A 14,983-nucleotide genomic window follows, 5' to 3' on the forward strand; every position below is an offset into this window, starting at 1 on the left:
TTCAAATCCCGGCTCCGCCAATTGTCAGCTGGGTGACTTTGGGCAAGTCACGTCACTTCTCTGGGCCTCAGTTCCCTCATCTGTAAAATGGATGGGGATTAAGACTGTGAGCCCCCCGTGGGACAACCTGATCACCTTGTAACCTCCCCAGCGCTTAGAACAGTGCTTGGCACATAGTAAGCGCTTAATAAATGCCATCATTATTATAATGGATAGAGCATGGGCCTAGGAGTCAGAAGGTCATGGGTTCTAATCCTAGCTCCTCCACTTGCAGGCTGTGTGAACTCGGGCAAGTCACTTCACTTCTCTCTGCCTTAGTTACCTCATCTGTGAAATAGGGATTGAGACTGTGAGCCCCACAAGGACTGTGTCCAACTCGATTTGCTTGTATCCACCCCAGCGCTTAGTACAGTGCCTGACACATAGTAGGTGATTGATACCTTCATCATCATCAGTACTTAGCATAGTGTTTGGCATATAAGTGCTGAATAAATACCATTATAATTATTACCATTATTAGTAGAATCTCACTTCTTCTGCAACCCAGCCCACATACTTGGCTCCTCTGATGCTAACCCCACTGTGCCTCCATCTCGCCTGTCTCACCACCGACCCTGGCCCACATCCCGCCTCTGGTCTGGAACGCCCTCCCTCCTCAGATGCACCAGACAATTATTCTCTCCCCAGCCCCCGTCAAAGCCTTGTCGAAGGCCCATCTCCTCCAAGAGGCCTTCCCAGACTAAGCCCCACTTTTCCTCACCTCCCACTCCCTTCTGCGTCACCCGGACTTGCTCCCTTTGCTCTCCCCCGCCCCAGCCCCACAGCACTTATGTACATATCTGTAATTTTATTTTTTGTATTGATGGCTGTTCGTTTGTATTTATGTCTGTCTCCACCGCCCTAGACTGTGAGCTTTTTGTGGGCATTCATTCAATCGTATTTATTGAACGCTTACTGTGTGCAGCGCACTATGGACCGTGGGCAGGGATTGTCACTGTTCATTGTTGTATTCTACTTTCCCAAGCGCTTAGTGCAGTGCTCTGCACACAGTAAGCACTCAATAAATATGATTGAATGAATGAATAAATGCTTTGTCCTCTCCTAACTGCCCCCCACCAATCTTCCCAAACAGAGAGTAGGAGTTTCCCATTAATCCTCTGGGGCAGGGGCAGAGGGACTCAGCCTTTGACGCAGGGGCAGAGGGACTCAGCCTTTGACAAATTCTCAACTGGCAAAGGTGTAGAGAGTTCCAAGTGAGATAATATTGCCAGTTCTGCTCTTCATCTTTGGGAAATTTCTCTTCAGTTCCCCTGGATGACCTAACTAGCAAAGAACCTGATTTTTTACAGTGGCGTTGGGAGCTGTGCTCAGTAACAGTGGACCAGGAGGACACGTGGGAATTTGCGGCCAAGGAAGGCGCGTGGAGATATACATGAGATGCACCATTGCTTAGTGGGTAGGGCGTGGGCCTCGAAGTCAGAAGGACCTGGCTTCTAATCCTGGCTCTACCTCATGTCTGCTGTGTGACCTTGGGCAAGTCACTTCTCTGGGCCTCAGTTACCTCATCTATAAAATGGGGATTAAGAGTGTGAGCCCCATGTGGGACAGGGACTTTGTCCAACCTGATTAACTTGTATCTACCCTGGTGCTTAGAACAGTGCTTGGCACATAGTAAGCGCTTAACAAGTACCATTATTATTGTTAGTATTATTAGTCTGTTCCTCCACCACAGAAGGCACCCCTCTCTCCAGCCAGCCACAGGGTCACCTGTGGAAAGAACACGGGCCTGGGCGTCAGAAGATGGGTTTTCTAAACCCAGATCCACCACTGGTCTGCTGGGTGGCTTTGGATAAAGTCACAACTTCTCTGGGCCTCAGCATCCTCACCTGTAAAAAATGAGATAATAATATGAGGTCTTCTATCCTCCTAGATTGTGGGCCCCTGCGGGCAGAAACCGTGCCTAATCAGATTACCCGTGTTTAGCACATAGTAAATGCTTAATAAATGCCACCATTATTAAGTACAGTGGGGTGGCCTGGGATCATGGTCCCTGGTTGCTGAAGACACAGCAACACCTTTCAGCATCTGACCAGCCCTATCAGGGGACGGGGTTGGAAAAGGTAGGGGTTTCAAAAACTCGCTTGCTTAAGGACGGTGGTGTGTAGGCCTAAAGCAAAAACAAGCAGAAACCTCAACCACACGGGTAAAATCTGTCTCCGTGGCGTCATCACAGAGCCCCAGAGGACAGCTGTATAACTAAAGCCTAATAAGAGCAGTAAATTCCTATGTTAATGAGCCTCAAGGGCCCCTGCCTGTGGGTTAATCTGAAAATTGGTTATACTGGAATGAGTGTCTTTGTTTAGGGACACATACCCACACACTTAGAGCCTCGCTATGGAGGTGATGGTCGATCTACCATTAACCTAAGCCAATCGATCGGAACAGTGATTAAGTGCTGTCAACGTGTGGGATGGAAATGGGAAGGAAAGCATGTTTACTGCCCTAAGGGCTGGGAAGGATATGCTCCCTGGACCACAAGGGCCACAATCGCAAAGTGTGGGTGGGGGGAGGGGACAGACAAAATTAGACCTAAAGAGAAACCACAGCAGTAAAAGGGAATATTTCATTCTTTGCTCCCTGCTCCAAACCAATCCAATTGCCCCAAGGTTCTATATGGTGTTTGGTTCTCCCCTGTGTTGAGCAGGAGAATGGGGGTGAACCAAGTCTAAGGTTGCCCTCCCCGATGGGAACCCCATTACCCCGGTCCCCTAGAAAGACAGGGGAGGGACCCACACCCCCCCCGCCCTTTGGGCAAGCGTAAAGACAGTCCTTTAGCTTGTGGCTGCGGCTGCTGGTTGGCTTCGCCTCCGGCTTGAACCTTCTAGATCTTCCTGAAGCTCAAATCCATCCATCCTGTTCCTCGCTGCTGCCTGCCAAGCTGGTCTGTCTGCTGCCGTGGCCGGCAGTGTAGAATTGACCGTCCTGATGGTGCAATTTTCCCCCGTGGCCGTGAGGCATGATCTCATTTGGGTAGGGGAGAACGTGGGGCCTCGGGAAGTTACCTTTTGGGGTTTCACAGGTCAGCAGAGAGAACAGGAACCAGAGAGGAGAAGAAAGAACCCATGGGGAAGCTGGGCCTCGAGGCTCTCAGGGATGATAATAATAATAATGGCATTTGTTAAGTGCTTACTGTGTGCAAAGCGCTGTTCTAAGCGCTGGGGAGGTTACAAGGTGATCAGGTTGTCCCACAGAGGGCTCACAGTCTTCATCCCCATTTTCCAGATGAGGGGACTGAGGCCCAGAGAAGCGAAGTGACTTGCCCAAAGTCACACAGCTGACAATTGGCAGAGCCGGGATTGGAACCCATGACCTCCGACTCCAAAGCCCGCGCTCTTCCCACTGAGCCACGCTGCTTCTTGTGCTGAGAAGGGGCCGGGGAGGGAGGAGTGTTTCTTCCCACGCCTTTCAATCAATCAATCAATCAATCAATCGTATTTATTGAGCGCTTACTGTGTGCAGAGCACTGTACTAAGCGCTTGGGAAGTCCAAGTTGGCAACATATAGAGACGGTCCCTACCCAACAGTGGGCTCACAGTCTAGAAGGGGGTGCACAGTCCTCAAGGGAGGGGATCTCCCCCAAATATGTGTTTGCATTTGTACTTCCCCAGCGCTTAGACCAGTGCTCTGCACACAGTAAGCGCTCAATAAATACGACTGAATGAAGGAATGAATGTGTGTTGGGGTTGGGGGGATCACCCCAACGCTTCAAACGGACCTCGGGGTCCCCCAATTTGGGCGGGGGGGGGAAACAGGCATTTATTGAGTTGTGCTGCCGCCTGCTGGCCGACGGCGGAATCGCCAGCACGTGGCTCTGAACTTCCCGTGACTGGAGTCCGTCTGATTATTATTATTATTATTAATAATAATAATAATAGCATTTATTAAGCGCTTACTATGTGCAAAGCCCTGTTCTAAACGCTGGGGGGGTTACAAGGTGATCAGGTTGTCCCCCGGGGGGGCTCCCAGTTTTCATCCCCGTTTTACAGATGAGGTCACTGAGGCCCAGAGAATAATAATGATGATGGCATTTGTTAAGCACTTACTATGTGCAAAGCACTGTACTAAGCGCTGGGGAGGATATAAGGTGATCAGGTTGTCCTACCTGGGGCTCACAGTCTTAATCCCCATTTTACAGATGAGGTAACTGAGGCACAGATAAGTTAAGTGACTTGCCCAAATGGCAGAGCCGGGATTCGAACCCGTGACCTCTGACTCCCAAGCCCATGGTTTTTCCACGGAGCCACGCTGCTTCTCTAAGTTAAGTGACTTGCCCAAGGTCACACAGCTGACAATTGGCGGAGCGGGGATTTGAACCCTTGACCTCCGACTCCAAAGCCCGGGCTCTTTCCACTGAGCCACACTGCTTCTCGAGCCAACCTTGTTCACTTTAAGTTTATCCTTTCCTGCCTTAACTCTGCCCTCTCCTCTGCCAGGAAAAACTATTTTTCCTCTCTTATTGACACCCACGCCCATCATCCCCGTCAGCTCTTTCGTACATTTAACTCCCTTCTCAGGCCCCCTGTCCTTTTCCCTCCTCCATCCCTCACCCGCAGCGATGTGGCCTCCTACTTCATTAGTAAAATTCACTCCATCAGGTCTGAGGTCCCCAAAGTCCCTCCTCCCCCTCCTCCATTCCCTTGCTCTCAACCCCCTCTTCTGCTTTCCCTTCCTTCCCAGCAGTATCTTCAGAGGAGAGCTCCTCCCTCCTCTCAAGTGCCACCCCCTCCACTTGCACTTCGGACCCCATTCCCTCCCACCTCAGAAGGGGGATGCTCGTGGGGAGAGCTGCATCTCCTGGAGAAGAATAAAAACTGGCCAGGCTTGTCTGTCGTCTCCCGGCATCTTCCTGGGCAAGGCCTCCCGAACCTGAATTTCCCCTTTTGAGGAATCAATCAATCAATCAATCATATTTATTGAGCGCTTACTATGTGCAGAGCAATGCGGGGAGGGCTCAACGGGGGTTTAGATAATAACGATGGCATTTGTTAAGCGCTTACTATGTGCAAAGCACTGTTCTAAGCGCCGGGAAGGTTACAAGGTGATCAGGTTGTCCCACGGGGGGGCTCACAGTCTTAATCCCCATTTTACAGATGAGGTATCTGAGGCACAGAGAAGTTATGTGACTTGCCCAAAGTCACACAGCTGAGAATTGGCGGAGCCGGGGTTTGAACCCATGACCTCTGACTCCAAAGCCCGGGCTCTTTCCACTGAACCACACTTAGTCTATTTGTTCTGATGATTTTGACACCTGTCTACATTAATTAATTAATGATGGCATTTATTAAGCGCTTACTATGTGCAAAGCACTGTTCTAAGCACTGGGGAGATTACAAGGTGATCAGGTTGTCCCACATGAGGCTCACGGTCTTAATCTCCATTTGTCCCACATGAGGCTCACAGTCTTAATCCCCATTTTACAGATGAGGTATCTGAGGCACAGAGAAGTTACGTGACTTGCCCAAAGTCACACAGCTGACAATTGGCAGAGCTGGGGTTTGAACCCATGACTTCTGACTCCAAAGCCCGGGCTCTTTCCACTGAGCCACGCTTATTCTATTTGTTCTGACGATTTTGACACCTGTCTACATGTTTTGTTTTGTTGTCTGTCTCCCCGTTCTAGGCTGTGAGCCCGTTGTTGGGTAGGGACCGTCTCTATATGTTGCCGACTTGTACTTCCCAAGCGCTTAGTACAGTGCTCTGCACACAGTTAGTGCTCAATAAACGCGATTGAATGAATGAATCAATAGTATTTATTGAGCGCTTACTTTTAGGGGACAATAATAGAGGTAGAGATACGATCCCTGCCCACAGGAGTTTACAATCTAGCAGCGGGCCGGGGGCAGGGGAGGCGGCCACAAAAACAAATTACAGCTAAGAAGAAGAAGTGCTTAGGCTGTAAGACTGTACCAAGCTCCTTGTGGGCAGGGAATGTGTCCATCAACTCTGTTGTATTCATTCATTCAATCGTATTTACTGAGCACTTCCTGTGTGCAGAGCACTGCATTAAGCACTTGGGAGAGCACAATATAACAATAAACAATACATCGCCAAGATCCGCCCTTTCCTCTCCATCCAGACCGCTACCTTGCCGGTTCAATCTCTCACCTTATCACAACTGGATTACTGCATCAGCCTCCTCTCTGATCTCCCATCCTCCTGTCTCTCCCCACTTCATTCCATACTTCACTCTGCTGCCCAGATCATCTTTGCGCAGAAACGCTCTGGGCATGTTACCCCCCTCCTCAAAAATCTCCAGTGGCTGCCTGTTAACCTACAAATCAAGCAGAAACTCCTCACTCTCGGCTTCAAGGCTCTCCGTTACCTCTCCCCCTCCGACGTCACCTTGCTTCTCTCCTTCTCCAGCCCGGCCCTCACCCTCTGCTCCTCTGCCGCTAACCTCCACACCGTGCCTTGTTCTCACCTGTCCCGCCATCGACCCCCGGCCCACGTCCTTCCCCTGGCCTGGAATGCCCTCCCTCCACATGTCTGCAAAACTAGCTCTCTTCCTCCCTTCAAAGCCCTATGGAGAGCTCACCTCCTCCAGGAGGCCTTCCCAGACTGAGCCCCCTTTTTCCTCCCCTCCTCCCCTTTCCATCACCCCCCAGCCCTACAGCACTTGTATATACTTGTACAGATTTATTACTCTATTTTACTTGTACATATTCACAACTCTATTTTATTAATGATGTGCATATAGCTATAATTCTATTTATTCTGATGCTTTTGACACCTGTCTACATGCTTTGTTTTGTTGTCTGTCTCCCCCTTCTAGACTGTGAGCCCGTTGTTGGGTAGGGACCATCTCTATATGTTGCCAACTAGTACTTCCCAAGTGCTTAGTACAGTGCTCTTCACACAGTAAGCTCTCAGTAAATACGATTGAATGAAGGAATGAAAGTCACATTCTCTGCCCATAATGAGCTCTCAAGTGCTCTGTAAATGGTACGTGCTCAATAAATACCACCGATTGATTAAATAGTAGACTATGTAAGGCAGTACGTACAAAAGTGCCGTGAGATAGAGTGAGAGCTTAAGTGGTAAATGGTACAGGAGGACTGAGATAATAGCAGGGAAGTTGTGACCTGGGGAGTAGCAGTGGGGCCTAGGGGAAAGTTCTCATCCTGGCTCTGCCACTTGCCCGTTGTGTGACTTTGGCATTTCTCTGGGCTTCAGTTTCCTCATCTGTAAAAGTGGGTTAAAATATCCTTGCTCCTCCCACTTAGACTGGGAGCCTCATATGGGACATATCTTCCCATATCTTCCCATATCCCAATCTACATCTCTGCCCCTGCTCTCTCTCCCTCCCTCCAGGCTCGTATCTCCTCCTGACTTCAGGACATCTCCATCTGGATGTCTGCCTGCCATCTAAAACTCAATATGTCCAAGACTGAACTCCTTATCTTCCCTCCCAAACCCTGCCCTCTCCCTGACTTTCCCATCACTGTAGACGGCACTACCATCCTTCCTTTCTCACAAGCCCGCAAACTTGGTGTCATCCTCAACTCCGTTCTCTCGTTCACCCCTCACATCCAATTCATCACCAAAAACTGCCAGTCTCACCTCTGCAACATCGCCAAGATCCGCCCTTTCCTCTCCATCCAAACCGCTACCCTGCTGGTTCAATCTCTCATCCTATCCCTACTGGATTACTGCATCAGCCTCCTCTCTGATCTCCCATCCTCCTGTCTCTCCCCACTTCAATCTCACTGCTGCCCGGATCATCTTTCTGCAGAAACGCTCTGGGCATGTTACTCCCCTCCTCAAAAATCTCCAGTGGCTACCAGTCAACCTATGCATCAGGCAAAAACTCCTCACTCTTGGCTTCAAGGCTCTCCATCACCTCGCCCCCTCCTACCTCACCTCCCTTCTCTCCTTCTGCAGCCCAGCCCGCACCCTCTGCTCCTCTGCCGCTAACCTCCTCACTGTGCCTCGTTCTCACCTGTCCCGCCATCGACCCCGGCCCACGTCCTCCCCTTGGCCTGGAACGCCCACCCTCCACACATGCACCAATCTAGCTCTCTTCCTCCCTTCAAAGCCCTACTGAGAGCTCACTTCCTCCAGGAAGCCTTCCCAGACTGAGCCCCCTCTTTCCTCTCCCCCTCCCCATCCCCCCCCGCCCTACCTCCTTCCCCTTCCCACAGCACCTGTATATATGTTTATACAGATTTATTACTCTATTTATTTTACTTGTACATATTTACTATTCTATTTATTTTGTTAATGATGTGCATCTAGCTTTACTTCTATTTATTCTGATGACTTGACACCTGTCCACATGTTTTGTTTTGTTGTCTGTCTCCCCCTTCTAAACTGTGAGCCCCGTTGTTGGGTAGGGACCGTCTCTATATGTTGCCAGCTTGTAGTTCCCAAGCTCTTAGTACAGTGCTCAGCACACAGTAAGCTCTCAATAAATGTGATTGAATGAATGAATGAATGAATGAATGAATATCTTCTCCAGCACTTAAAACAGTGCTTGGTACATAGTTGGCACTTAACAAATACCACAGTGATTTTTTAAAAATAAGAAAAGTATCCCTTTCCACTCTCAATATTTCTCATCCCTTGTCCCTGGGAAATGGGTCCTCATTTCTTCCATCCATTAGGTCTTGTAAAGGTACAGGATGGGGATGTCCTCTAGACTGCAAGCTCGTTGTGGGCAGGGAATGTGTCTGTTTATTGTTGTACTCTCCCAAGTGTTTAGTACAGTTCTTTGCACACAATAAGCACTCAATAAATATTATTGAATGAATGAATAAATGAGTGAAAGCTAAGAGGGAAGGGAATGGTCGGTGGTGGAGGTGGGGGGGGGGGGATGAGAAACTGGAAATCAAATGGAATAAGGAGTAAGATGACAGAAGAGGAAATGACTAGCAGGAATACCATTGACACTTATCTGGGACCCACTGTGATTTGTGCATTTTGCCCTGGAATCAGGGGACTGTTCCATATGAAGAGCCCCTTTACGACCCCAACCTGAGGTCTTGGATTCTCCCATCCAGGCATAGCTCACAGTCTCACAATCATTTCTCCTCACGCTGCAGGAAGGCCTCGATCCCCAACACTTGAATCCGGTAGGCAGTTGTCAGAGATGGGGTTCAGTCAGGTTGATTTACCAGCTAGTGAGCCTGGTGGTTAAGAAGATAGCAGCTCATCCCGTAGGCCCTCCCCTGCCTCTGATGCTCTCTGCCCTTGGCCTTACAAACACTTCACCCATGGAAGAGGGTCCTGGGCCTTTCTTCCATGGGCTGGGTCAGATTCTCCTCTTGCTGTCTCGCAACATCAGTCTTCCCTAACCTGTATAATAATAATAATGATGGCATTTATTAAGCGCTTACTATGTGCAACGCACTGTTCTAAGCGCTGAGGAGGTTACAAGGTGATCAGGTTGTCCCACGGGGGGTTCACAGTCTTAATCCCCATTTTCCAGATGAGGTAACTGAGGCACGGAGAAGTGAAGTGACTTGCCCCAAGTCACACAGCTGACAAGTGGTGGAGCCGGGATTTGAACCCATGACCTCTGACTCCAAAGCCCGGGCTCTTTCCACTGAGCCACGCTGCTCCTCTTATCTCCACTCCAGGGACAGCGTGACCTAGTGGAAAGAGCCTGGGCTTGGGAGTCAGGGGACCTGGGTTCTAATCCCAGTTCTGCCACTTGTCTGCTGTGTGACCTTAGGAAAGTCACTTCTCTGTGCTTCAGCTCCCTCATCTGCAAAATGGGAATTCACTGCCTGTTCTCCCTCCGAGTTACTCTGTGAGCCCCAGATTGTCTGACTATCCTGTATCTGCCCCAGAACTTAGTACAATACTTGGCACATAGTAAGTGTTTAACAAATAACACAATTATTATTATTATTATTATGAGTTGTACAGTCAGTCCTGGACTTTTCTCTAAGTGCTCTAGGCCACGCAGCAGTCAAGGGGCAGAGCTGGGATGAGAAACCAGTCTTTTTATGGTATTTGTTAAGTGCTTACTATGGGCCAAGCACTATACTAGGCGCTGGGGTAGGTACACGCTAATCAGATGGGATGCCGTCCCTGTCCCACAAGGAACTCACAATCTAATTAGGAGGGAGAACATGGGTTGAATCCCCATTTTACAGATGAGGAAACTGAGGCCCAGAGACGTGCCCAAGGTCACTCAGCAGACAAGTGAGGGAGCTGCGACTAGAAGCCCCAACTCCAACTTTCAACTAGGCCATGCTGCTTCCAGAGATGATTAAGTCATCAGTCAATCAATCAATCAATCAGTGGTATTAATTGAGTACTTTTCTGTGTGCAGAGCATGATATTAACGGCTTGGGAGAAAACAATAGAGTTGGTAGGAGCTTATATTTTAGTGGGAGAGACAGGCATTAAAATAAATTACAGATAGGAGAAATTCGTTCATTCAGTCATATTTATTGAGTGCTTACTGTGTGCAGAGCACTGTACTAAGCGCTTGGAATGGCAGAGTGTAAGGAGTGGACATAAATGCGGTGAGACTGGGGCGAGTTAACAAAGTGCTTAAGGAGGACAGAGCCAAGTACAATGCCGAAGGGAGAGTAAATAGGGTGGGGAAATGGGAAGTTAGTCAGGGAAGTCTTCCTGGGGCATGGGAGATTTTAGTAGGGTTTTGAAGGACTGTGGCCTAGTGGAAAGAGCCCACGCCTGGGAGTCAGATGTCCAGGGTTCTAATCCCAGTTCCAACACTTGCCTGTTTTGTAACCTTGGGCACGTCACGGGATTTGTCTGAGCCTAAGAAAAATGGGGATTAAATCCTACTCCATCCTACTTAGACTGTGAGCCCCAGGTGGGATAGGGATAATGCCCAACCTGATGGTCTAATATCTACCCCAGTGCTGAGTACAGTGCTTGGCACATAGTAAGCGCTTATTATTGTCATCATCACTATTATTGCTATTGAAGTTATCAACGTCCTGATGACTCCCAGCTCTTGACAAAGCCCCTCCTGGGAATCTGAGCTGGCCTGGAAGAGCTTCCCAGGTGTTAACAGGAGGTTTTCTGGGTGTGTGTGTCCAGTTTGGGGGTCACCGCCAGGTCATCAACAGTCCATCTTCTTGTAGGACAAAGAGCCTCCCACATCTCCACAGTCATCCACCCATCCCCCTTTGGGGCAGTCTACACTGCAGATAATAATAATAATAATGATATAATAATGGCATTTATTAAGCGCTTACTATGTGCTAAGCACTGAGGTAGATACAAGGTCATCAGGTTATCCCACGTGGGGCTCACAGTCTCAATCCCCATTTTACAGAGAAGTAAAGTGACTTGCCCAAAATCACACAGCTGACAAGTGGCGGAGCCGGGATTTGAACACATGACCTCCAACTCCAAAGCCCGGGCCCTTTCCACTGAGCCACGCTGATGGGGACTCAGACCCAGAGAGGTCAAGGGGCCTGCCCAAGGCCACACAGCACATCTGTGGAAGGGCAGGCACTAGAACCCGATTCCTCTCTCCTCCGGACAGGGCCCCCAGCTCAGGGAGGTCCCCCGGGAACTCAGACCTCCAAGGAGCTGTCTGTAACCAGGCAGCTCTGCGCTCTGAACCAGCTGTGCCCTGGGGAGGGGGAAAGCGGGCATCAGTCTGCTTGGCTGCTTCCCTCCCTGGAGACCCGAGACCCACAAGCAGAGGACCTGGGAGGGTTTGGACCGGTCATTTCAAGGACCATGGAGCCCCATCCCCAGAGGAGCCTCATGGATCTGGAGGGGACCGACTCTTTCTGGGTCCCCGGAGCCTAAACGTGGGCAATGTTCTTGCTCGATAGATAGGCCCCCTATCAGGTCAGCAGAGAGCACTGCTCACTAAGAGAGCCACAACCTGGGGGGGCAGGGAAACGGTGGAGGGGAGGGAGGGAGGAGGAAAAAGCTCAATGAAAAGAAACTTCCTGAAGCCCAAAGCAAGAGGTCTTTTGTTCCAGAGCCGAAGACCTCCTGCCCTACCTTGGATGCCTGTTCCAGGATTAAATCCCTCCAGCAATCAGAAAGTTTCTCCTTCTGTCCAACCCAACTTTCTCTGGCTTCTAATGAGGCTGAGAGCAATATTAAGGGTCCCTGCCCTCTCCCAAAGGCAACTGGGCAGATTGGGAGGAGCGGAGGGGAAGGGGGAAACTAGGAGGTCATAGTTCCTTCTCCCTATTGGACCCATAGGGTGGAAGGTAGCTTGCCCAGAGTCACCTAGGGAGGGAGGAAGGGAGGAGCAGGACTGAGATCTCCACTCCCAGGTCTGGCCCGGCTGGGTCAGACCCACAGTCCATCCAACCCGGGGTGCCTGGAGGAACCATGTGCTGGTTGCCCTCCCAGATATCCACCTTCATGGGACCCAGGAGTTCCCGTCCCCTCTGGAGAAGCCCAAGGAGCGGGAGGAAGCAGCATGGTCCATGTATCTATCTTGCCCCGGGAGAGGGGAGGGGAAGACAAGGGAAGAGAGCTCAGGAGCAGTGGATAAGAAGTTCATTCATTCCAGAATTGTGAAATCGCCTAGTTCGTGGGCCAAGCAGATTGGCTCTCTGTGGTCCCTCGCCCAGGCCAGCTGTGGCTGCTGAACTTGGCAGGGCTTAAACTCCAGAATGTATCTGAAGCCTCTTCGGGCTCCAAACCCACATCAGCCTCCCCCTCCCCTTCTCAGGATTCCTCCTGCAGTATTCTTACAGTGGTGGTGGGGGGTGGGCGGGGACAGATTCCCTGCTCTCCCCCCAGATTCCCTAACCCTCGGGGGTTTGGGGGTCCTGGATTTGCATCCTGTACGCTTCCGCCTTCCCCTTGCCTCTGCCTGGCCGCCCGGCCTGGCCCCAGGGGCTAAACAGAGAAATGGTAGCAGGCTATTTTAAAAGCTGGCTGGCGTCTGGCAGCCAAAGAGAAGGGGCCGAGGGGGCAGGCGTGCCAACGGTGCTCCAAGGCCGCGGCCGCTGGTTTAAAAATAACCTGGGTGTATAAACGGATCCCAGGCCCCCAGCTCCTCCTCAAAAGGAGGCTGAGGGAGAAGCTGTGATTGTCCTGGGGCCTCCTCAGGGATGACCCTCCTCCTACTCAGCTGTCCTTTGGAGGGGGACGGTCAGCTAACTCTGAGTGGGCAAACTGGGGTCCTGGAGGGGTAAGGGTCAGCTCTGAGTGGGCAGGCTGGGGTCCTAGAGGGGGAAGGAGGCCTTTTACCCCAAACAACAAGAGAATTTGGGCCATGTGAGAAGCCGCTGAGTGGGCGGATGAAGACAAGCACCTGTGTTGCCAAGAGTGTGTGTAAGCCTGTGAAGGAGGGTACAAGGATGACAGGATAAGTGTACACGGGTCTGGGCACATGGGTGCACATGGAAGCGTGGAGGTGATTCTGTGCATGGATGCAAAGGAGGCTCTCTAGATGGGCCTGTGCAGAACGAAGACCAAGAGGTAGAACTGAGCCTCGTGGGGATCGGACCCACTAACCCCCTCACTGGGTCAATATCTGGCTCTGACCTTCAGCCTCAGCCAGAGTTTTCCCAGCCCTCCCACCAGACGGGGCCACCTCTCCCCTGGCCCCTGACTGACCAGAACTATGGGACCCAGGCAACCAAAAGAGGAGAGAGAGTCACTGACCACTTAGAGCGCCGAATGTCAGCAGACAGAGCTCAGGACCTCCTTGTGGGCAGGGAATGTGTCTATCAAGTTTCTTATATTGTACTCTCCCAAGCTCATAGCACAGTGCTCTGCACACAGTAAGAGCTCAATAAATACCATTCATTGATTGACCGATTGGACCAGATGCGGGAGGCCCAGGTGTGAGAATAGACATGATCCCTGCCCCTGGGAAGCTATCAATCTGATCCCGATCGTCTCCATCCACATGGGCAGGCAGGCGGGCAGGCAGACCCCATCAGACAGGGATAAGCTGAGGAGGAGGGATAGGGCACAGATAGAGGTTGGGGAGAGGGTGGGGTGTTGAGGGAAGGCTTCCTGGAGGACAGAGCCTGGAGCTACGACTTAGAGGAAGGGAAGGTGTTAGAGAGAGGGGCTAACGGTAGGTCAGTCTGCCTAGGAGCCTTCAGGTGACATAGTGCAGGCCTATGGGCATGATGGAGAGTGGGGATGCTGTTATCCTTCTGGGGCAGGGGGCTGGGGAGGGGGAGTTGTGGGTGGCACATTACAGGGGGCATTAAGTGGGATAAGGGTGGGATGCTTGTTGCCATAGTGATTTTGAGTTGCCACACCAGCTCTCCTCCACATCACCCAGGAGATTCCATCCCATTCCACCACCCAGGCTGGGAAGAGAGGAGCAGCTGCAACATAAGACCCCCACAAGAACTCGGTGGCTGGTGGCTATTGGAGCAATCCCTGCGGCTATGGCTGGGTTTGGGGCTCTGAGCCATGAGGAGTATGAAATTTTTCTTCTCTAGTCACAGCACCCTACTGACTTTTGTTTTTATTTTGTGTACTTTCTGTGTTTGTCCTTGTCTTTTATCCTCTTTTAGTGTTAAATTGTTTCATCACTCCCGGTGTTTCTGTCTCTAGTCCCCTCCCTCCTATTTATATATTTAGATTATGAGCCCCTTGAGGGACAGGGACTTTGTCTAATTCTCACCACCTGTGTATTCTCTCCCAGTACCTAGTACTGTGTTCTGCACATAATAAGCACTTAATAAACACGATTACTACAGCCACACGGCCAGATGGGACAAGGGAGGGCCAAAGCTCAACCCCAGGGAGTCCGGCATCAAACACGACATCGTGAGCAGTTCCAGGAATGTCGTGTGGCAGTAGGAATGTAACCCTAGGGATGGGGTGCGTTGGGGTGGGGGGTGGAGCACCTCCTCTCTTGGACAGTCCCCCCCTCCCCACCACCGAGGTATTGGATGCTGAGCTGTGGGGGTCCCTGGCAGGGGGATGCTGGAAGATGCCAGAGTCCTGGATGGAATCAGGCCCAAGGGTCTGGACTTGAGGAATCCATCCCGTG

The 14,983-nt window shown here is 50.9% G+C and overlaps 1 protein-coding gene across 1 annotated transcript in view; it reads left to right on the forward strand.

The window, feature by feature from the left end:
• Positions 1-14,983, forward strand: part of HCN2 (hyperpolarization activated cyclic nucleotide gated potassium and sodium channel 2) — a 55,079-nt gene that overhangs the window by 5,433 nt on the left and 34,663 nt on the right. The window contains exons 5-7 of the mRNA XM_038771813.1: positions 13,516-13,646; positions 14,264-14,380; positions 14,910-14,983. Of these exons, the coding sequence (XP_038627741.1) occupies positions 13,516-13,646; positions 14,264-14,380; positions 14,910-14,983 (322 nt within the window). The remainder of the gene's footprint in view (positions 1-13,515; positions 13,647-14,263; positions 14,381-14,909) is intronic.

The sequence above is a fragment of the Tachyglossus aculeatus genome, chromosome X1 (assembly GCF_015852505.1).
Source record: "Tachyglossus aculeatus isolate mTacAcu1 chromosome X1, mTacAcu1.pri, whole genome shotgun sequence".
Taxonomy (NCBI): domain Eukaryota; kingdom Metazoa; phylum Chordata; class Mammalia; order Monotremata; family Tachyglossidae; genus Tachyglossus; species Tachyglossus aculeatus.